This window comes from Trematomus bernacchii, unplaced genomic scaffold (assembly GCF_902827165.1).
Source record: "Trematomus bernacchii unplaced genomic scaffold, fTreBer1.1, whole genome shotgun sequence".
In the NCBI taxonomy this organism is placed as follows: domain Eukaryota; kingdom Metazoa; phylum Chordata; class Actinopteri; order Perciformes; family Nototheniidae; genus Trematomus; species Trematomus bernacchii.
The window spans coordinates 11,822,107-11,846,970 of NW_022987564.1; the positions used below are offsets into that span (position 1 = coordinate 11,822,107).

The window sequence follows — 24,864 nt, forward strand, 5'->3', positions numbered from 1 at the left end:
GTGAGGTTCTGTGGTTTGGATACTGATGCTGGCGTGTGTGTTGAGTTGGGGTAAACGTGACACGCCACACTGCAGGATACTTGCAGAGGTGCTGCGGCTCCACGCCCCCCCCCACAGGGTTATACAGCTTTGATACTGTTAGACCCTTCTCCATCTCAAGTGAAACAGACACAGACCGAGCTTGTTCCCTCAGTCGTTATTGGTCTGGAGAGCCTGGTGGTATGGAACATCTGCTGATGATTGACTGGTAACTGTATACAGTACAGAATGCCAGGGACCCCTAATACTAACGGCCCACCTGAAGGGCGTATTGATACTGAAACCGTATCCATAGAAGCCACACAAATACACAAGTTACTGCATGGTGTGTGTTTGTTCATATCTTTCTGTATTTTCTGAATGTGCTCTTATTTAGCTAGATCTGTATTTGTGCTCTATTAAGGTTGACAAAGGCCACCCATAACTCTTTCTTAACCTACCTCAATTGTGAACACATTTTTCAGATGCCTTCATGCACCTTTCCATTCGGGTAAGCCGGAAAAAAGGGAGTCAGTATTCCGGGCCTTTCAATGTAATCCGCAGCATGAATCCCTCCTCGAGGCTAACAGACTACCAACTATAACCAACACAATGTGTCTACGAGACACAACGTGCCATAGACTAAGCCAGGAAGTAGTAGCGCACACCGATGAATAGCAATGAATGAAAGTTCACAAGTTGACATTGATGCAGAGAGCGGCTTATCTGGGCCTTCGCCATCATGTTTAAATTTGAAATGTGAATTTTTTGACGGTGTTGAAAAAGCTTAATTGCAAGCCTGACAAGAACCTACAGGGACACAGGATTGTTACTGTGAAATGAAGCAGCTGGGGGGCCACACCAATGTATGTTAACAGATTAGCATGTGGAGCGCGATACCGATGAAGGATTTATCACCTCTGGCACAGATGTTTATCTACCGTGTTACTATTTGTCCTCCACAATGAAATGACAACAAGAGGGATGACGGATCAGTCTCCTGCCACTTATTGATTCATTCGTCTGTCAATCAAGCGCCATATCTCAGAGGTTGCATACTGAATTACAATACTATGTTTTACAACTAAAATCAGCATTTAAAAAATCCTACCAGTTGGTCAAGGAGTTGCAATAGGCTATAATTACAGGTAAAGATAAAAAGACATACAGCATATGACTAATTGGCCGTGATTGTGATTGTTCATGGCAATACTGTTGATTTGTTTTCCCCAAATTAATTACTCTTAAATGTAATGAGGTTATACGCAAGAAGAAGCTACACACTTGGGGAGGACAATATATTTGGATTGATTTATACTGCGAGAGTGTGTGTTTGTGTTTTTGTGTGTGGGCATAATACGCATATGAGAGAGGATAAGGCAGCTAGATGAAGCATGTAACAGTATTTGTCATGTCTTCATGGGAGGTTCATTCTTCTGCATGCTCGGATCAGCCACTCTCTGACTGCCTTTTGTAGACAAATGGATCATTTCACACTCAAGCATCTCTCCAGAATATTTACGAAAGCAAAAAAAGATTAGAAATCCAATTAAAGAAACACAGCGAGCTAATAAAGCCTGTCCAACAAACCAAATCAGCTTTGTCTCAGAATGGATTCTCTCACTATCGCAACATTTCTCAAGGTAATATCCAAAAGCTTATAGTGGAGATGTAGTGGCTCAATATCTCTGGCAGTCACCCTGTGGCACTGCAACAATCTCTCTCTTATATGAATGCAACTTTAACCATGAGCAGACGATCTTTTGCTGGCACTGGCACAGTAGATGCAGTTGTTCTCTGAAAGGGCATCAGAGAGAGAGAGAGAGAGAGAGAGAGAGAGAGAGAGAGAGAGAGAGAGAGAGAGAGAGAGAGAGAGAGAGAGAGAGAGAGAGAAAGAGAGGCAGGATGGATGGAAAGAGACAAAAACAGGGGAGAAATGAGAGGGAGATGTATAGAAAGAAGTAGAGAGGGAGTGTGGACCAGAGAGAGAGGGAGGAAAGAGCAGCGAGAGCAACTCAAGGACAATTGTAGACCCGTCTCAAATTCTGCCTCTCCAGTCAAATCCACGAGACCAACATAATGTTCCCCTTCCGAGTCCGCAAAACGTTTTATGTGTCAAGGGGGGAGATAGGTATCACGCAGTGCACCGAGTCACCCCCATCCGATGAGGGCAGATAGTTACGGTTCAGTTTTAAGAGGCCCAGCGAGCGTCTATTCAAGCCGAAGCCAGGGAGGGCGAGCTGAGGTGCAACGGAGAGGAATTCAATAATTCACCTTCGGTATGTAAGAGCCAATGCACTCAAGCAAATACACACTCGAACCACATACAGTTCAGAGAGCAAAGGAGGGAGAAAAAGGGTGGATAAGTCATTGGGAAAGACAGCAATGCAATGCTTGGCTGGCACTGCAGCTACTCTTTGGAAGTAAATCTGAGCGTGTGTGATTAATGATCTGTATGTAAGTGGGATTAACCATTAAGAATGTGTTTCGGCAGTTGTGTTTCAGAGTGTGAGCTGCATGTGTATGATTGTCTTTTGGACATTTTTGTGATACTTTTCTCATGTTCTTCAACGTTTGCTGACTTGCGTAATGCTGAGCAAATAACAGAGCACAAAAGGCAGGCGGTCATGCTGTCCTGACTTCCCGCGCCTTAACTGCCAAACAGAGCACAGCGTTAGAAGATCTCAGGGAAGTAAGGGAAGGGAAGACAAGCGATAAACAGAGAGAAAAAGAAGTACAAAAACAACGAGCGGTTGAACAAGCTGCATCTTTATCGAGCTGTCCACTTTAAGAAACACTGTCACTTTCTATCAAGTTCCACCGAATGCATCTCTTCCATTAATTGAGGATAAACAAATTTGAAAACCCTTCTCTCTTCACTCTCTCTGTCTTCCTGCTAACAAAGCGCCAGCTCCCTTGCAGGGGATGAAGTCAAGTTTCGTATGGCTGGACTTGTCAAACTTAATCTAGTCAGATAAAAACCAAACACCTTTGCTGGAGCAGTACAAGCTGCAATGCTCTCTGTTTACTGTCCTATAAACAAACCGGGTCAATTTCATCTCAACATTTTGATGTCATTCAGTCCATCATCTAATATCTCCCACAATTTATAGTTGGACACTACTTTTAAAGAAGATGGTATTTACAAAGGTTCTGGGAGAATGAAATAAAGAAACACAACAGCAGCTAATTAACAAGGTTCTTAATAATATATCCATACTGACACTTTACATCATTTGACCAACAACTTACATTTGTCTTAGTGAGAACTACTGACTTTACTCTCAAGGTCAGTGTATAATTTCTTAGTTCTTTATCCGAGTGGAAGTTCCTCACACAGACTATTTATTATGTTTGCCCTTGTAGTAGGCATTAAAAGGTGATAATTGATTCTTTAGGCGAAGTAGAAAGCACGGATAACTCCATTAATCATAAAAGATACTACTGTAACTCAAGTGGAATATCAAAACCAGTCATGTTCCTCAACAGAGAATGTTTTGTAAGTATGTATGCTTCTGTAAACAATGGACCCTGATCTTAAGAGATGTCAAACAGTTTAGCCCTCTGAATTAGTTTAATTTATGTATGAGAGGATTACTGTAATATAAACAGTTCAAGCTGTATACAGTATGTTGCTTTCAAATATGTGTTAGCTGTTTCATATATTAACAGCGATATTCCTGTATCAGTTTCAGCATGTAAAGCCGTACAGTACTTTAGGTGAACTTAAAAAAAACAGAATGTCTTGTGCATTTATTTAGCTGGCTGACAGTTTTGTGTTTTACCATAAACACATGCGTCTCTTCTTGTCTAACCTACACATCCTGACATCTGACTGGCCATCTGCGACCTCTTCACCTTCCATGCTTGACTGCCTCCATATTGCGCGGACACCAGGAGCGACATTGCACAACGCTCCATTGGTTTTACACGAGACACGTGGTAGGACCGGCCAAACTGCAGCACAATCAATTGGTTTTTAATGCTTTGAGTAGGCCCAAGAGCTCTTGAAGCTCGCATGCTTGGGTAATTTGATGTGATTCACTGAGTTGGTGACAGGCTGTGTGTGTGTAAGGGGCGGTCTAGTGTGAATGTAGCTCATAGTGGATATGAACACGGGTCATAAAGGGAGACAGATTGGTAGCTATGATCCAGTGACGGCGGTGACAGCTGGGGTTAGCAACTAGCAGCCGTTTGGTGACAGAGAGAGCCACTGGAACACAATGGGGACGGGGCCATGGGGGCGGAAATGGCCACATGGCTACTTCTGGCATGAAGGCATGATTAGATGTAGACCCCAGTAAAATGTGGCTACTGGCTGCTGCCAATGGCTCCAAAAGGGCCTCATGACATAAGGCTGAAAGATGGAGGGCCATCAGAAAGCAGTATGGGCTAGTTGGGAGTGACCAGAATGGACCACACATGGCACCATATTACAAAAACAGTGCACATACATATGTATCAACATGAGCAGATACATGAACATAGACAATGAGGCTTTGTACGTCTGGATGTGACAGACGACAGACCATAACAACATGTGACAAGAGAGTCTGAGAAGGTGCCAGAAGATGTTGTGCTCATGTAAATAAACACACACATTGGTGTGGTAGATGTTAGGACACAGACATATACTAATGTGCATGACACAGGTATACAGACACTTTTGCACATGATGAGAAGTTAAACTTTTGGAAATCTCTGTCATTCTTATGCCACAGGAAAACTCGGATGCAAAAATGGTTAGCTTGTTAGCAAACAAACTTAAATTCTGTGTGAAATAAGAATTATCCAGAAAGTGCAGCACTTGAAACGTAACAGGCAGCGGCAGGGAAGAGAAGGATGGGTGAGTTATTCATAGAGCGGGTGTTCGCGTGGCTGAAAAGCAAAGAGTGGCTTGGAGCGCAGCTGTATATAAATGTGTGTGTGTGTGTGTGTTTGTGTGTGTATGTGTGTGTGTCTCTAGAGCTGGTAGCCTGCTGCGACCAGATTACATGTTCACTGTCCCACAGCGGGAGTGGAAGGGAGATGGGTAGGACTGAGTGGAAAATGGCCACAGCGTGGAGCCGCGGCTGGTTGAGTACTCCTTTAGTGAGTGAGTGCTGGACCATCAGCTGTGGTGTCCAGTGCTTCCCAATGTGTTAAATCGCAAGCAGTTGTCTTTTGACTCAGGCTAACAATGCTATTCACACTTTCTTAATGTAATCATCATTTTTAACGAAAGTAGCAGAAGCAGCAAGCTAACAGAAATTACAGGAAAATATGAGTACGGTAAATTGTATTTTTGGGATTTGCACCATAGGAAAAATGTCCTTTTAGGTTTATTCCATCCTACAGTACAACAAAAAAGCTGATTAACGGCTAATGCTCACACAATTGGTTTATTTAAAATAAGACCTAACATGTATATTTTTCCCAAATAAAATTGAAATTGGTCATATAGACAATGTATATATCATATTATAATATAATTATTATATTATAATTCATGAGGCTTTCAGATTGATATTTGAGAACTATACGCTATGGGAAAGTTTTTTAGCATCTAAAGACAGATTCACCATACAGTATAACTTCTGTTTACTACACAGCACTGCAGCAGATCATTCCCAAATTCAGAAGTCTGAATAGCATGGCATTAACTTTTCACCTGCAGGCATTTTCATTGAATCATTAGCAAAGAATAGTGAACCTTTATACAGCAGCACAAGTTAAATGATTGTGCTGTGTGGTTAATTAAAGGTAACTTTAGTAAAATGACTCATAACTCACGTTACATCGAGGGTAACAACGTTTTTTTTTTCCAGCTGGGAGGAGACTAAGGGGCAGACCCAGGACCAGTTGGAAGGATTATAGTGCCTTGGAATCCCCCAGTCAGAGCTGGTTGATGTGGCCAGGGGAAAGGGAAGTTTGGGGCCCTCTACTGGAACTGCTACCTCTGCGACCGACTCGGAAAAGCGGTCGAGGATGGATGGATGTTTCTTTTTAAATAACGTTCTGCATTAGTAAAATGATACAACATGTAGAATATTCTTATTATACTGTGTAGTGTACTATAATACACTTCATAGTATTACAGCACACTTCTGACTACTCTTCTGTATGTAATGGCAATCTATATTGTACTGCAGGGCACTGTACTGTGGCAAACTTTCATTAGGATGTGTCTTTTGCTCATTTTTAAATATGAAACACCAAACCTGTTTGGCCATTGTAAAGAATCATATTCACGAGCCCTTGCCTGGTTCAGAGCAATGGAGAATAAATTACACTGAATGTTTTTTCAGGGCCAAGAAAAGCCGCAAGCAAACATTTAAGCCTCTGGCACACTGATTAGAAACCTTTAAGCTACAAACATGAGAACACTAACTAGGATCAGCAAAAGCTCAACCTAAAAACCATTCCATAAATCACTTAAGTGTTTGGTTGCTACAAAATAAGCAAATCTGGGATGTATTCCATACAGTGCTGTTGGTATGTTACACAAAAACATGACATAAACACCAGTCTATTAACATTCTGTAATATACAAATGTGTTGTCTGGCTTAAAACTGAAATACCCATCACATTTCAGTACAAGTAGTAAAATATGACTTTACCAGTGAAGAAAATAAAATGCAAAAAAAAAACGTGTGGATATTCTTCACACACTGGGTGACCTAAAAAAAACAACATTTTTGGACTCTCAGGGAACCAATGTTCTGTACTCTTATACAGGGTTGACTGAATACCATTGGAAGTAATATAACTACCTCAATTCTACTGTTGCAGACTGTGCTGCCAGTGAAGCAAATCTAATTAATTATATGTTTTCCCCTGTCTGCAGTCTAGACTGGTAACCCAGAGCAACAGTACACAGCCCGTCTGTATTGTGCTGCGGTCTGGTAAATGATGCTGAATCGCTTCCTGGTACATCCAACACCTATACACTCCCAACCTTGGTATACTTTGGAAAACATCAAAATGGGGTAATGTGCATTCATGGAGCGGTGCACTATAAACTAATTGCAGGACAAAAGTAGTGTAATGATTTAGCTATAAGACGTTTATTTTATGTGGTGCTGTAATTCTATGTGCATAAGGAATGTGGTTTTCCAGACATAATCTATCTGATCAGCAGTATTTCTCTAAATGTAAAAATATGCTCCATGTTGGAATCTATTTTCAGCAGGAACATGAAATAAACTTCTTTTAACGAGTTCCTTCTAAAGCCTTTCAACAACTATGGAAAAAAACACTGCGTAAAAAGAAGAAACTAAAGCCAAACCAAACATTTTGAACCAAGCCTTGGCAACAATGGAGAGTCAGGGGCAGTTACTGCAGGTGAATGGGAGAGTACTTACTGTAGGTTGCATAACATATTGTTGATGAGGCATCCATGACGTACTCTGGACCTGAAGAGAAACACATCAAATGTTAAATGACGCCGACAGTATACATTTTACACAATCTGAAACAAAACCAAGTATTGTCCCACATAAAGCAATGGACGCTGTTCAAATATTCACAATATGTTCAAATATTCCCGAGTCTGGAGGTTTTAAAGATGATTGCATTGGTTTAATGCACCAAAACGGCTGAACTTTACACAGATTAAGTTGTACCAAAGAAGTCTGGAGGCAGCAAATCTCCCTCCTGCCTTCTCATTATTGCCAACAGTCTGACTTGTGCATGAAGCCCATAAATTAGTTTCCTTCTCTATTATAATAATAATTCTAAAGCTGTACCCAGTGCTGTTGCAAGAGGGGTGAAACATTGTGCAACTTTGAGGGATAGGCAGCTAGGGAGAACCATACAAAATCAGGCAGGAATATTTAAAATTAGAGGGAAAAGAAAGAATAATTTAAGAGTGATGGATAGAATGTCTTTGTGGATCCTAAGTCAGAGGTACGTCAAGAGATAACATATACAGACATGCATATTCACAAATGTGCACGATAAAGTAAAACAGTGACAGAGACAATGATCAAGAGACTCGGGGAATGGAGGAACAAACAGAGCTTTTAGATGTGTTGGAGAGAGGAATTAGACAGCTTGTAGCAGACAAACACACAGGCTGGCCACTGATCCTGGTAAAATGATTAGATTAAACAAAGACAAACATGGGATAATCTGCTTTAAGAGCCACCAATCCTCTGTGCCAACCCAAATGCGTGATTTGGATCCACACATAAATAAGCTCGATATTCCATAACATGAAGCCAAGTCTGTTTGTTTGTACATGGCGGTATTTGTTCTCCCCAGCTGAACGGGACAGCAGAGAGACACAGAGAAAGCTTATATTTAATCACGTATCTTCATGCAAGACACTGCATGACCCTCATGTGATTTATTTAATAGAGAGACTTAGGCGCTATAGTCAGACTTAAGGCCCCTAAATTATACATGATTTTGGGCTGTCCCAGATAAACGTTGAGACATGGTTGGTTGTAAATAAAAAACGGTGGTTTATATTATAATGCGTCCACTCATGGCCGATTTAGTGGCTTTGGTGGCTAAAAAAAAAATTTGAGGACCAAATCCCACAGTGTGATTACGACACTGACCCTTGTTTGCATACCAACGAATCAGAAAAAAAACCAGAATGACGCCGAACAAACTAGAGAGCTAGTGTAATGCTTAACACATATTGACTGTTTTTGGCTTACTCCAATGCAGTGCTATGGTATGTTATAGATGTTTTGCACCATGTGAGATGCCTCAAAACTAATGTTTACAGTCTTACAGAGAATGTGAACCTGATTAAGATTGGACGCATCTTGCATTTCCATTCTCGATAGTTTTAGATTTAATCAATAGTTTGCATTGGTAGAACGCAGAATAAGTAGCAGCAAAGAATATCTGAATAGGAATGTACTACTGTTTGGTGCTGCTTCTTACTACAATGGATAACTTGGTATTTAAAAATCGTTGTAGAGTAACAGAACACTTGGAATTCAGAGTTGCACACAATTATATTTTCCATTTTCTTCTTTGCTGCTAAAATGTTCACTGTCATAACTTCTGCCTCCACCAATGCCAGAGTTTGATTGGAATGCATGATGTGGAGATCAGAGTATTTGGACTCATAGTTCCACTTCATAAACATTTTTTTCCACACAAGTTGACAGAACAACAGTGAATTGTGTGTCAAAGAGGCTCATGCTGCTGCCTGAGAAAGTGCAGCCTCCCTCTAAAATGGAAACATGGCCCAAAGGTAAAAATTTAGAATAATAAAAAATGTACCAGACAGCCGCAGGCAGAGTGCTATCCAGACCGTTTGAGATGAAAAATGCAGAAATCAGAGATCCAGAAGACTTTGCTTCTGAGGACCTGTCTTGACTGACTTGTATGTACCCCAATGGGCCTAAAACAGGTCTGATAAGGTGACTTTTTTGTTATTCTACATACAGTAACAACAGTTAGTCAAATACAGGTATTCTGTAGCTAAAGTAGGTTTAGTGTGAGTGAACGGTATAATGTTCCTGACCTAAGAAGCTCCCTACCTCTGGCTGAACTTCACAGCTTGTGTTACCGTTTATGACAGCCTTTCGGTAAACAAGCCAAAAAGTACATTTACCAGCCAGTTGGCCACCCACCCATCGAACCAGTTAGCTGGTTAGTGCGCCAGCCAGCCACACATCCAAGCAGCCAGCCACATATTTAGTCAGCCAGTGAGCCAGTGTGCAGAGCCAGTGATGTAAACCAGGCCACGGCTGGCTGGCGGCACTAGCTGAGATCTTGGTGGTGATCTGGCCTTGGCTGGCTCCTGTCATGTGGATCATCAAAGCATTTTTCCAGGAAACAAAGCCAATCATCATTCAAGCTCACCGGAGGCGGGCTTGAAAGAACACCAGAACATTGCAGTTGGCATGGGTCATTTGCAGATTTGATAAATCAATGCCACCAAGCAAGAAGCTAAGAAATATCCACTCAACATAAACATAAAAGAGGGAATGGCATATGCAGTCATTGCATATGCCATCTTGAGGTTTTCATTACAAAAGGCAAATAGTTTCCATCATAAAAGGAAGCGATTTCCTTTTGTCTGGCATATGTGGCTGCCTGGTTAGTCTTCTCCTTTTCTTATCCCTATGTCTCTTTGTACTTCAACAGAAGATGAAGGACTCACCTTCCTGCCGTGACTGGCTGAAGGGCAATATTACAGGAAGCGGTGGCAGAGCTGCCTGATATTGAAACTGTGAGGATTAATATTCCTCAAAAGCCCGGCCATTGTTTTTGATAAATCAATTTGGGAAGCCTTCCGAGAGCGGATTAGTGACGCGCCCTGGCCCACTTTTCTCCCTCCTCCTCTTCCCACTACCCCTCCACCACAGGTACTGGACCAGAGTTTTAATCAAGCGTGCCTCAAAGACAGGCACAGCAACCTTCAGCAACACCCCTTCCTCTGCCCCCCTACCCGAGCCACCGCCATCACTACCACCCGCACTATCTGTCCTCCTCTCCGTAGTTGTCTGTCTCTCCATCTGTCCCCTTTATCCCCCCCATCTATCCTTCATCTCTTCTCTCTTGCTCACCTTCCTCGTCTGTCTGTCTCTGCATACCAAACAGAGCCGATGTTAAACGATAGTGTCTGAGCGAGAGGGCACAGTGGCAGTGCCTCTTGATGTTTAGACTTGGCAAAGGGATGCTGCGTGAAATGTGCGGTGACGGGAAAACGGTTAACGCTCTTGACATCTAACACAGTCAATTTTCACGTTCCTGTTCTGTTCGCTTTCATTACTCCACAGATCACAGCCGTGAGTAATGCAGAGTTTCACTTTGGAAGAGAAAGGGATGGTATCCAAGTTATTAAAAAAATATAAAAATATAACTGCTTTATTGCGTTAGCAGCTGAGGGAGCACAAAAGAGGTCAGAAAACTGGGAGGGACAAAAGTGTTTTTTTCGCTAGACACTTTCAGTCTTGGTGTGTGATTTTATTTTTTCTACCCTGTCAGCTTTTTCTTTTTTAAATCCCTTTTTTCTATTGCTTGTTTTCTGATGCCTGTTGTGTTTGCCGCCGACGGAACAGATGTCATCGAGCACAGCTGGAGCAGCGAAGAAACGATGAGAGAAGATGAGAGAACCTCACGCTGTTTTGCAGCCCGCCCCTTCTCTTCCATCCCCTTACACAAAGCAAACCCTCATATTACACATACATGGGCAGCAATCTTCCCATAATGCAGTGCATTATGGCCCACCTGATATGTGGAAACAGGGGAAGCAGCGATGAAGGGCGTGATGGAGGTCTGTGCAATCATGCGGTTGGTGGCGATGCTGTAAGGCGAGGAGTAGAACCTGAGGAGAGACAGAGGGAGAGAAAGAGGGGAAGGAGGGAGGAGACATTTGAAGTAGAAAGGGGGTAAAAGGAAGGGAAGAGGACAAAGCAACGAGTTTGTCAAATTCAAAATAAATGTACAGAACATAATGTCAACAATACATTCTGACACACACACACACACACACACACACACACACACACACACACACACACACACACACACACACACACACACACACACACACACACACACACACACACACACACACACACACACACACACACACACACACACACACACACACACACACACACACACACACACACACACACACACACACACACACACACACACACACAGAGCTTTGTCATCGTATGAAGAAGGAGATTCTAGTATTAAGGCTACACTGTACCATGCCGCCTGTAGACTGAGCTTGGGAAAAACTCAATGCATTTCAAGAAAGTAATGTTTGACATACGCAGCAGAGTAGCGAGGGGGTCTTCCGCGCTACTTTACTTTATCTCACTGCAAGGTTTAGAGCACCCCAGTGTTGCTGTGATTCCCTGGGAGGCATACAGTAGTGGAGCGTCCAATGGTTACTTCCACCTGATCTCAAGATCATGTTACTGGCAGAGGATATCAGACAATGTATATACTAGACCAGGGGTCTCCAACCTTTCTTCATCTGAGAGCTACTTTCAAAAAATGAAAGTGGCCAAGAGCTACTTGCATCACATTGCTTACATTTATTCACATAGCCCTCATCAGTTGAATTAAGCTATACTTTTGTACACATGTGAAATTGCAATACCTAAAGCTTATCAAAAATCTTAACTTCACATCAAGGTCCAAGAAAACGAAGATTTCTCACATATTATTATGGCCCACATAGTAAGTACTTCACTGAAAATTCACATAAATGTCCTTAATCACCACCTTACAAGCATTTCACTCTTTTGTTAGTGAGAAGAATGGCACTGCATGCAGTCCACCATACAGGTGTGTGCTGGAGTGTACCCACTTAGGTTCACTCTAATAGAGTCATTTAAATGTTCATCAGTCAGTCTTGTTCTGTATTTAGATTTCATGACATTCATGTCAGAAAAAGCTGCTTCACAAAGGTATGTAGAACAGAACCAAATAAAGCAGACATTTTCAGTGCTGCTTGGTGAATGTTCTATAGTTTTCGGGGTCTACAAGGCTCCAGAAATGTTGTGAGTTTTGCTGAGACTTTAGCTGAACATTATTTTGGAGATCTCCACAGGATTGACACTGAACAGTTGTTCAGCCATCTTTTTCTTCTTCTTCTTCTTCTTCGTCTTGACATTAAATTATAAACCATAATAAATCAATTGTATAGGTCTAGCCTCCCTATATCTGTGTGTGAAAATGGTTCTATCCTCAAAAACAAAAAACTAATGCTTCTGCAGTCTAGCTGCAGCTTCTAGCAACGGTCTTCTGTTAAAAAAAAAAGACACTGAATGTCTTGAATGTGGCATCACACACAGGACTTAAGTCTGAACACAGCAGACAACAGGAGTATTTACAACAGCATTATAAAAACAAAAATAGTGCATGTGGGTGCACACTTACATTCTCTGTCTTACTGTTACATAAATCCCATGAATGTATGAGATTAAGTTAGCTTCATCATATCTCAATCAGTGATTAAGTGAATAATAAAGTTTCTATCGGGTCACTATCAGCCTGTCACTCATTATTTTCAGGGAGGGGGCGGGGTTTGGAGGAACGGAGAGGAGACGGTGATCGCGGAAGCTTTCCTCCTGCCTTCACAAACTTTACACAAGTATTTATCAACTGAAAATAACAAGAGGACATTCATACTCTGCAATCCAAGACTTGATTAAATCCACCAAAAACCTGACATGACGATAACGAGTGTTTTTCAAAAAACACAAATCCCTCCCTGTGTGTCTCTGAGCCGCAGCGACAGGGCCTGATTCAGAGCGGGTCATTCTGCTGTTGGTTCTGGACTGGTGTTGGTGGAGAAAGCAGACTGCTCCGTGTGTGTTGTCGCTGTGCTACTGTCACGTCTGTTCCTTGATCTCTGCGTCACCGACCATTTGATATTCGTGTGACAGAAACAATTCTAAAATAAAAAAAAGTTATTGTCCAGCCGCGGCCGAAAAATCAATAAGCAACCTTACTACGCTATAATCGATAATCGAGCGGCGAGCTACTGAAAAGCTGCCCGCGAGCTACCGGTAGCTCACGATCGACGGGTTGGAGAGCCCTGTACTAGACTTAACAGCCCCATATAAGATACAGATCAGACTGTGACGGTGCGTATTACTTTATGTTTGAACTCAAGAGTTTATTTTTGGAGCCCTGGAGACCCCATGCCCACTTTAACAGAACAACAAAAACATTATCACAGATAATGTTTTTACCAGTTTGGTAAATTATTGTCGATATTGGTGTTTTTGATATTTATAGTCTTTTTATGTGTCCCTACAAATCCCTTGAATGGAAAAAATCTATTTGATGAAATAATATATTTATTTCTCTATTCGTAGTTTGATTTCATTTTCTGTATGTTAAAATAACATATTTGCAGTTTTACAGTTCATTTTGACACAAAGGCAGACAGGTTTGTAAAACCCTAAACAAGGAATACAAAAACAACAACTCTGAAAACAGTACATATCTTTGAGTGAGACACTCAAATGGCTTTCAGAGTTTTGTTTTTCAAGGTGATTTCCTAATTACATTTCTCAAAGTTATTGAAGTGACTGTTATTTTGTATATATTGATTGTTCTGCTTTTATTTATGTCTTAATGTGCGCATATATACAAATGTGTATGTTGATTGTGTATATATATATATATATATATATATATATATATATATATATATATATAGGTATAAACATATTTGTATACATATTTTTATATATTTTTGTTATTGTATTCGGGATTGTGGGAAACGGTATTTTGATCTCTCTGTCTGTACACACAATAAAGTTGACTTTGACTTGACTTTGAAAACTTTGAGATACATTTATTGAAATGCTATTGAAAACAATTTTTTTTTAAATTCAGTCCCTCAATAGTATATATGTGGATAATTTGCATCATCATTTTATTTCAAATTTGCATATCCAATTAACACTGCGGGCCCACCACCCTCTGGGACTGACATTGGGGTCAGGTTCTAAGTGTGCAGACCCCTGGCATCGCAGACTTGGACAGGGTCTTAAAGTTTAGAGTAGAGATGAGTGTCTGCTTTGAAGGTATCAGAATTGCTTTGCTGCTCCTTGCATGGGATGCTGCATTGTTGTCGCAACCTTTGGCACAGACTAAGGCGGTTTGAGTCCAATGTGAGGCCCCGGGCTGAGAGTCAGCTCCTCTGAGTCTGAGGCCCTGGAAAACGTGAAATTGCTACAGTACGTCAGGGTTGGAATTGAGTTGCTGCGCCAAAGGAGGGGTACAAGGAGATATAGGACTATAAGGTAAATTGGAGCGACAAATCATCAGGCAGGTTAGTTTGGTGTCCGAGTCAGTAGGACAAGCTTTACATTTACCAGTCAATCGCTCCCATCCTTACCTATGGCCATGAACTATGGATAGTGACCAAAATAATGAGATTTCAGATACAAGCAGCCAAAATGAGTTTTCTCTTTAAGGTGGCTTGGGTCACTCTTAGAGTGGGGAGAGCTCAGAGTAGAGCCACTGATCAAGATGCCTCCTGGACACCTTCCTTTGGGGGTTTTCTATCTGGTAGGAGACCCCGGGTTAGACTGGGTACACTCTGGAGAAATTACCCTATATATCGACTCTGGCTTGGGAATACCTCGGAATTTCCATTAAGTGCTGCAAAACATTAGCTGGGAGCAGGGAGGTCTGGACCGCCTCACTTAGCCTGCTGCCACCAAGACTCAGCCTCGGATAAGCAGCAGAAAACGGATGGATGGATAATCCAATTTGCATTTGAATTTTTATGTACCAGTAAGCACAGTCTGACAAATGTGGAGTGGTATTTCAGTTTGACAATTTAAGTTCAACTGCATTTTTATTTTCTACTTCGCATTAACATATGAATTTAATTGACAATAGCTTCTACAATCTTTGCTAGCTGAGTCTGTCTATTTTTCCTTTTCTACATTGACTAAAAAAAAGACTACTCTTGCACTTTTTGCTACTTGATTCACCCTATTTCCCTTTTTCTGTAAAATGATCATTAAGCTGAACTTTCCCAGGTCTGTTGCTTAACACAAATGTCTGTGGCTGGCTGTGACCGACTTTTACATGGCAGGCTGTGTGTAATGAGTAATGCCATTCATCACATTTTTTGGTAAAGATTGACTCTGTCACTGGGGGATAAGTGGTTTAGGAAGCGGGGAATGAGGAGCTTCCTGTGAGTGACTGAGGCCAGAGGGAGATAAAGGGGAGCCTCAACACTCCCCTTCCTGTCTCAGTACAGCGGGGAAAAATAAAACATGTTGCCGGGTCATTTATTTCCACAGCACCATTAAGTCATGACATAAAGACCCAGAGACACACAGGAACACACAGACATAGAAGAAGACCCAAACACACGAGCACACTAAGACACACACACTAAGACACATTAAGACACACACACCTTTGCTATTTCTTACCCTACCAATGAAAACCAATATTTGAAGTCCCCTTATAGATGTTCCTTATCAAACAGTAACAAAGTGCAGTCTCTACATTAATCTTTATGTATGGCAGTATTATTGACTGGGGTGAAATGAGCCAATAGGTGAGTGTATTAAATGGTGCCAAGGATGGATTGACCGTCAAGCTCTTACCCATTCTGCATTGCAGCGGGATCATATGTTAACGCCATGCCAGTCTGAAAGAGAAGAAACAATAAACACGCAGGATTAATCACAAATTGAGAGATTAGGATCAGAGAAAAACATTCACTTGAAAACACTGAAAAAAGCTTTATACTCTTAATGTAAGGTGTGAAATACTAAAACCTGAACCAGAAATCATGCACACTATCTGTTATTTTATTGAGTCACACCATTTTAGTGGGTAGACGATTGTCAGGTAAGATTAATATGTTGTTCTAAATGGTATTGGACATGTGCATGTACATTGTACCGCATTCTGTCACTGTCACCTGTGTGTTACTTTGTGTCGGTGTGTTCAGATTGTCTCTGGGAACTCAGTCGATAAGTTCCTGCATCAATGTCAGCGCGATAATTCGCTGTACCTTTATTGTACTTGGGGAATAACGCGATTTATTCCCTAATTCTCTTTGTTCAAAATAAATTCAATCAAATAAAAATCAACTCATTTTAAAATTGGAGAACTGACAAGTGACAAAGCCAATGCGGGGAAAAGCTTAGTCAATAGGACAAAGTGAATTGGTATTGAAGAGGCGTCTTTTTCTATTTCAATCACGTGCAGTCATGTATTTATGAATGAGAGGAAATGAAGAAATGCCCTTTGGAGAGAAAAGGGGTACGCGGAAAACTGAATTCTTTGTCTGCTGAGGGTGTGTGTGTGTGTGTGTATAGGTGTATGTGTGTAAGTGTGTGTGAGGCCCTCTTAGAGTCCAGGAGAGAAACCTGTGCGCCGCAATCCGTCATCTGCATTCCTGAAGGTTCTCTCCCGGAGGAGAGCTAATCCGATTTCTTTTAACGCGAGGCTGCTGAGGACGGCAGATTTCATCAGCATACACTTACACACACTCCTTTTTCTTGCCCTTCCACTCTCTCACTCTGCTCTCCCCCCCTCTCCTTTCTTCCTCCATCATCCTGTGTTCTCTTCCTTTCTCTCCTTGCCTTCCTCTCTTCATCCCTCATCTCTTAATCTACCCTCCTCCTGTCTTTCTGTACCTTGTGTGTGCCCTTGTTCCTCCAGGGTTCTACCTACACTGAGCGTTAAGGGAATAGTGGCTCAGAGGAGCAGGGGGGGTCAGTGAGCCCGGACTAAACCCACAGCAGTGAGCAAAAGCAGGGAATCTATACAGAATAAATACAGTAGTGATGTGTGGATGCATGTTTGAGTGGCTGTAGGCCTTTGTGTTCAATTTCTGTAAGAGTGCACATGAAAAGCTAGTTAAAAAAGGCTTTCAGAGACAAAGTATGCACAGTTAAAGCTAAATGAAGGGACTGTTTCTTCCACTTTATTAGTGTATTTTAACATTCAGTCCTTTTCTATGACGTTGCGAAGGTCTCCGTGTTTGTATTATTAAACCAGTTTTACACAGGACATCAACACTGCATTATTGTGTGTTAGAGCGTGTGTTTAAATGCACGCTAATAGCATAGGCAGACGTGGCCATCTGTCTGCTGAGGCTGATGTCTCCCCTAAGTGCTGCCCTTGGTTGCATGTGCTGATGAATTCCACAGCAGAGAAGCTTCTGACCGGAGACCCTGCTCGACCAATGACTGATCACTGATGCAGTCAGCTTTTGTCTCTGCTACCAGGAGGAAGGAACAGACAGAGACAGTCTGTGTGTGTGTGTGTGTGTGTGTGTGTTTTGTCTGAGCTTGATTGGAGACTGAAAAAAATTGACACTGTACAGATCTCGTGAACAAAGCTTGGCCCTGAGAAAAGCTGCCATGGACAGGCCAGTCTTTTAATGAGAGAGAAGCTTTGTATGCTCATTTTGCATTTTAAATGAGGTCGAAATTGAGTTTTAGTCTCCACTTTATACAGTACATATGATGATCTAACAGAACATTTCCGCACAACGATTATGGATTTAAACATTTTGCGTAATTATACCCATAACAATAAACATTATGCCAAAATGTTGTTTAATGCCATCTGTATTTACACAGATAAGCAGCAGAGAATGACTCAATTGTTATTTATGTAGTCAATCATTAAGTCAAGTAATAAACATTGTGAATAATGAGCTAGCATTCATTTATTTCATCTGTGCTCTTAGGTAAATAAAATGCATTTTGTCGTACAAATACAAGACAAAGGTGAATGGTTTTACTATACAAATAGAGCAGCTTTAAATAAAAAGGAAAAGTGTGTGTGTAAATGTAAGCATCCATGTGTTCAAAATGCAGATCCTACAAAAAGGGGAAAAGGGTCGTGTAAGGACAGCTTATGTCAGGCAGCTGTAAGGACACCCCTGATGTATTCGTATGCTGGAAAACTGATCTGAGCCATCGTATCAATGTCTTTACAAACACACACGGTTACACACACACACTGACCCACACCCTCCTTGTATTTTTGCCTCCCATACATAGATTTCCGCTCAATTTATTTTCTCCCCGCCTAGTGGCCACACACACACACACACACACGGACACACAGACACACACGGACACACAGACACACACACACGGACACACAGACACACACGGACACACAGACACACACGGACACACAGACACACACACACACACACACGGACACACAGACACACACACACACGGACATCTGTCAGGATTTCACACAGAGTGGAAAGCCGGATGTTTTTTTTCATCTTCACTCATTCCCCTAGAGTAGGTGCTTGAGAAGTGTGACTTTGAAAGTTTTTGTGTGTAGGAGTGTGTGTTGGTGAAAGGGAGCGAGGACGTGAAAAGAGAGAGGGAGAAAAGAACGAGCACCCATGGCGCTTGTCTGTGTTTGTCTGTGTGTGTGTGTGTGTGTGTGTGTGTGTGTGGTAAAAGAAGGCAGTGACTAATATGTTTGTCAGCATGAGACAGCGAGAGACAGCACTTTCTCGATTCCCACTTTGGATAGTTTACAAGAAAATCTGTCATATATTTCTCAATCCTCACCATCAGCCCACCCTGCAGCACTCAACCCGGTGTATCCTGACTGATCATGCAATGTGTTCCCTCTATCTTTCTTTCTCTGAGTCGCAGTGAGTCACTCGCTCTCTCTCTGTCTCCATATGTTGCTGTGGGAACTGGGAAGCCTTCAAACACGAGGAAGAAGAGACGGGGAGACAAAGTGGGAGAGAGAAAGAGCGACGGCAAGAAGGACAGAGAGAGAAGAGTGAGAGAAAGAGTGAGGTAAACTGTAGAGATGGGGAAAGGAAAGAGGTAGAGATAGGGATGGCGTGGGCTGCTGCTGCCAGAGAGCGAGGTGAGGAATGACCTCAGCTCTGACAGATGCAGTAACATGTGATGCTTATCTCCCACCCCCCCCCCCCCTGCCCTGCCTGTACAGCTGATCAATGACCACAAGGATGCACACACACACAACATATTATAAGGGCCTTTCTATTGACTGTGGAGGAGTAAACGCACACAGAATGCCAACGACGAGCCACGACATGTCTGCAGATGGGCTGACTTGAGATCTGATCTCAGCCAGGTGTGAATGTGTTGTCTACAACCAACACATCTGTTAAAGGTCACACCAAGGGTTTATGGAGAGAGGTCTAGGTAACACGCTGACTAAGGATAAGCACTTCATACAGTCATTCTTCAAAACATCCCTTTTATCTATGCTTATTATTGATTTCTTAAGCAACGAGGCAAAATAAGTTGACCCCTTCCCTCATTAAAGGACACTAATCTACTTAATTGACATTCTGAGTTTTGATCCCACATAGAAGAAACAAGATAATGAGAATGCTTTTTCAACCTGCTGTGACAGCAAAGGCCTTCTTTGTGATCAAATGTCAATATACAGATAACATATCAGAGTGCAATGCAAGGTGTAAATGAGGTCTAATCTTTTTAAACTCACCCATAACCTTTGCACTATTTTACTTCATTATTCTATCATGTCTTAAGTGTATTGAATATTACAGTGTGTGAGGAGCCTTGGACCAAAGGTTTTGATTGCCAAGCACTTCTCTGTGGATATTGCTACTGTATATTGACAGTAAAGCCTTTGAATGTTATCCTTTCAACTGGTAATCACTGTTATGGATGAGAAAAACACATGTAACATTCTAATAAAGGATAATATACTTTCTAGCCCTATTTGTGATGCTGTTTTTTTAAATGTATTTCTTGTTTATGTACAGAGCAATTTGAGATGCTAAGGCTCTGCAAGTTACAAGACAAGTAATTTATGATAAAACCTTTCAGCTCCATCAAAACAAATCCCAGAGCTCATAATGACATCAATAGAGCACACCTGGTCTATTTAATGCACGTACACAAGGGAAACACTACTCGCATATTACTGATGATGAATCAATACAGAAAAGCAACTGATGTGTGTGGGAGCCTCTTTCTCTTGATTTGATTTCCCCCCCTTAGTATTGTGTCTTGAAATGTGGTGCTCTTCCAAAACATACTAAATTGTATGGAGGATAAAAATGATTGAACAAACAAAAGTTTTCCAACAATAAAATATAGAAACATAAATAAATGTTTTAATTGAAATCAGAAAACCGAGTTTTCTACTGGAACTAATATAGCTTCTTTTTAAATCCTTACCCATATTTCAAATATTTCTCTGTGAAGTGTGGGGGCTAAATATGTAAACATCCTCAAGCATAGAAAACAACAGCACATCAATTCTCACACATACAAACAAATAAACGTCTACATACTGGAGCTTAATGTTCAGCCACAGATTAACACATTCACACACACACTGCCTTGAACTCAGGTTGTTAAACCTCCGCCTCTCAGCCATGTCGCCGCGCCTTATCCCAGAGTAATGTGAAATATATCGGGGGGAGGGAGGGGGACAGAGATGGAGGGGAGGAGAGGAGAGGGGGATAATACAGAAGAGGGATTTATCTCTTACTAAGACAACAGGAAGAACTTTCAATGAGCTGAAACAGAATTGGTCTTGTATGCATTTGGCCCGCCCTAACACACAGTAAATGTGTCTCTCCCTTTTTAAGGCCATAGTTAATATCCTTATTAGAGGAATTCTCCTTAATTCGACTTCTTAGATGTGTTTTTAGTAATCACATTTCCAGTATTGGAAAAATATCTCTTTTGGATTGAATCCAGGAAGAGTAATGAGTATATTTAGAGAATAAGAAATATATTAACACATTTTACTGAAGGCAGGATCTGTGTGACACGATGCGGTAAGTTACAAAATATAGTTTCTGTATAAGGGGTGGGATATATACAGTACACATCAAAAGCACATGAATTGGGTGTCTCCTCCATGTTGACAGTATATCATTTTCCCTTTATCCTTATCACACACACACACACCTTACACAGTCATCTCAATTTAGCTCCAGTTAACTGAGCAGACCCTGTCAATGTGTGGCCTGTGAGGGGATGGAGCAATGTGATTTAGGTTAAACACACTTCAGTGGCTTATAGGTGTGTAAGGGCTGCTGAACATGTGATAGACAGACACAGACACAGACACACACACACACAGACACAGACACACACACACAGACACAGACACACACACACAGACACAGAAACACACACACAGACACAGAAACACACACACACACAGACACAGAAACACACACACACACACACACACACACACACACACACACACCACACACACACACACACACACACACACACACACACACACACACACACACACACACCACACACACACACACACACCACACACACACACACACACACACACACACACACACACACACACACACACACACACACACACACACACACACACACACACACACACACACACGTGTTTTCTGAAGGACAAACATTTCATCTCTCCTGGGCTCCCCTACCTTGCAGTTTCAGCACAACTGTCAGCCTCACTGAATGTGTGCGTGAGTGTGTGTGTGTGTGTTACTCTATACTATATAGTGCACTCTAGTACCTGTCTCTTATGTGTGTCCTTCCCAGTATAGCTGGTTGGTAGGCTATGAAGACGCTGTAACCTTGCCTCCACATGTTGCTGATGAGTATGTTACCATAGCACTGCATTCAATTTCTAGTTTCTGATGTATGGCGGGAATATGCGTGTTCAGTGAGGCGATTTGCTTGAGATGCAATTTACGTGACAGCGCCTATACATCCAGGGGCAGTTTGATCGATATCTGGGGTGTTTTCCTTTTCTTTTTTTAACAGCTCTATATCTTAGAGTAAATACAAATGACAGGCAGTTATAGTCTACATAAAGCCAGATGTTGGCAATAAGGGCTCTTGTACGCAGGGTGGGACTTTTTATAAGAAATACCATTACCTCAAAGATAAATGCGTTGTTCAGAACGTCTTAAGGATCAAGAGTTTGAGATTTGTTTTCGTCCCCTATAGTTTTTGTATTCAAGTACAATATATATAAATCTAAGACAATTATTATATGTTGCTTTGGTTATTTTCAAAATGTGCGAATGTCCCCATTAATGAATTAAGAAAATGATAAATGACAGTAGAATGCAATCGTTCAAATAAGGTTGGAAAATGATCAGCTAAAGAAAATGATGCTACAGTGGCAATATACTGACAGCATGAGAGCCAAGATGATATTTTGTCAGCTATAGATAAGTTACATTTTAAAAGACGACTGGTCCTTGAAGAATATTAAAATCACTGTACAGCACTTTGGCTCGACCAAAAATCCCTTTTAAATGTGCTTTATAAATAAAACTTGATTTGATTTGACTGTGCTGGTGCAACGATTTCCACAGTTGATGATTCACTCATATTCTTTGAACATTTGCTCAATTTCATGATGAAATAAAACAAAATTCCGGGTATCTCAGATGCTGTGATGTCTGCATGGTTTAACATCTTACCTCGCCTTCTCTGTGCCACGGCCTCCCGTTCTGAGGGTACTTGCTCTGGCTCTGGCGTTTCTTCTGCCCTCCGTCGGCAAATTTGCACAGCAAAGGCTCCAAGGGAGCTGCAGAGAGATAGAAAGAGGAGGGAAAATCAGGTTAGAAGGACTTCATCCTGCGACCCGTCAGAAGGACACGAGTCCTTTTGAACATGTTGCATGTATCTTCTTCTACCATCGTTTCTGTGTCTCTCCCTCCTCCCTCCCTCCTCTCTGCCCTCCTATGGAGCTCCAAGAAAATTCCCAGACTGACGTTGTTGGCAGGCTCTCTCCACCCTGGCCCAGGCTGGCAGCCCATGAAAGAGCATCGCAGGGTATTGTTGAAATAATAATCACAGTAATCGCTCTTGTAAATACCTCGGAGATGGTAAAGCAGCACCGCTCTGTCAGCCAAAGCATTTTTTCAAGAAGGCGTTCCTGTTCATGATGAGTAATCCCTGCTCGTTTCACTTTAACAGGCATATTCTCCTTTATTTAAAATGTTATGCCTTTTCCCACTCCACAACAGTCTCACCGGGCTCTGTTGTTTGAGCAGAGGGTGTCATAGATATTAAGATGCTGTTGAAGTGAACACCAGGGGCATTCTGAGACGATGATAACAAAGGATGACACAAGTGCCCTCGCTACAGAGCTGGCAAATGTCTATCATCAACCAGCAGGAAAACATGAAATGAAATAGCTGTTATTAATCTAATTAAAAAGGTAGAAAAAAAGACCCCCCTGTCTCTGTATCAACAGCCTTTTGTATGCATAATTGCTGATAAAAGGTTGATGAGAGTGTTGCGATGACCTACGTTGCTATACAGATAACTTCTCAAAGGGCATTTTCTCACACTTGAGCTGCAGGTGAGCACCGACGGGCAGCAAATTAATTCAGGAAGAGGACTCTCCTGTTGAGATGCTGTAGAGGCAGAGACAATCTGAAGAAAGACAGGCTCAAAGAAGCAAAGGGGAAAAAAAGCGAGAGGACATTTGCTCTCGGTGAGCTTTTCTCATGAGAAACGGGTGGCTCTCTTGGCTGGGGATCTGGGGGTCTTAACAGTGTCCGTCCCCTTTTCAGTGTGCGTCAGCGAGATCGGAATCTCTTTGGAAACAGACTGGGGAGATGAGAGAGGGGAATGGAGACAGTTGGAATAACAACACAAAAAAACCCACAGAGGTAGTGAGAGAAAGGCAAGCACACACACACACACACACACACACACACACACACAATGGGAGTCAGATAAGAGAAACAGGTGAGTGACCGTGGGAGAAACAAGAAGGAAACAGAGGCCGAGGGAGGATCTACACCTGGATCAAACGCTGGCTCTATGTAAAGGCTGTACAGTTCAGTACCAGTACAGCACACACTAAGCCAGCAATCTTGTCCAAACACTGAACCGCCGCTGCCCTGCACCTGGTGGCTTAGAAAGGACCTGACGGCTCTCCTGTCAGCGCCTTCACATTATAGGCCTGGCAGCTCGTGACACGGCCACTCTGTGACGACACGGGCCAATGACGGGGCTGTCTGCAGGAGGTGAGCAACGGGACCTTTCATCACATAGATGACACCCACCGAGAGAATTGTTGATGCTTTAATCTCCGCTCCCAGATGTTGGAGGCGCTTGGGCCTTGATAATAATGCAGCATCACAAGGCTGGGAATAAAGAAATGCTGCCAGGATTGACAAGGTAGTGACAGCAATAAAACAACCTGAAGTGAAGCGACCGGGGAGTTTTTTAGTTGAAATAAATGATTTGAGTATGAATTTTTTTATTCTAATCATTTTTTTTACAGTATTGCTATGCACTTACACAACTGTGTGTGTGTGCAGCTTAGGGCCACACACATTCAAACCAACTTCTCTAGAAAATAAGAAAACTTAATGTGTTTACGTGGCTTTAGGGCCTACTATG

General features: G+C 41.9%; 1 protein-coding gene across 6 annotated transcripts in view; it reads right to left on the minus strand.

Annotated features, from left to right (window-relative positions):
- rbms3 (RNA binding motif, single stranded interacting protein) overlaps window positions 1-24,864 on the minus strand; it is a 256,131-nt gene that overhangs the window by 21,081 nt on the left and 210,186 nt on the right. For all 6 annotated transcript variants that reach the window (XM_034124685.1, XM_034124684.1, XM_034124683.1 and 3 more), the window contains 4 exons: window positions 22,926-23,032; window positions 16,081-16,124; window positions 11,201-11,297; window positions 7,363-7,413 (listed from right to left, as the gene is read on the minus strand). In XM_034124685.1, coding sequence (XP_033980576.1) covers window positions 7,363-7,413; window positions 11,201-11,297; window positions 16,081-16,124; window positions 22,926-23,032 — 299 coding nt within the window. The remainder of the gene's footprint in view (window positions 1-7,362; window positions 7,414-11,200; window positions 11,298-16,080; window positions 16,125-22,925; window positions 23,033-24,864) is intronic.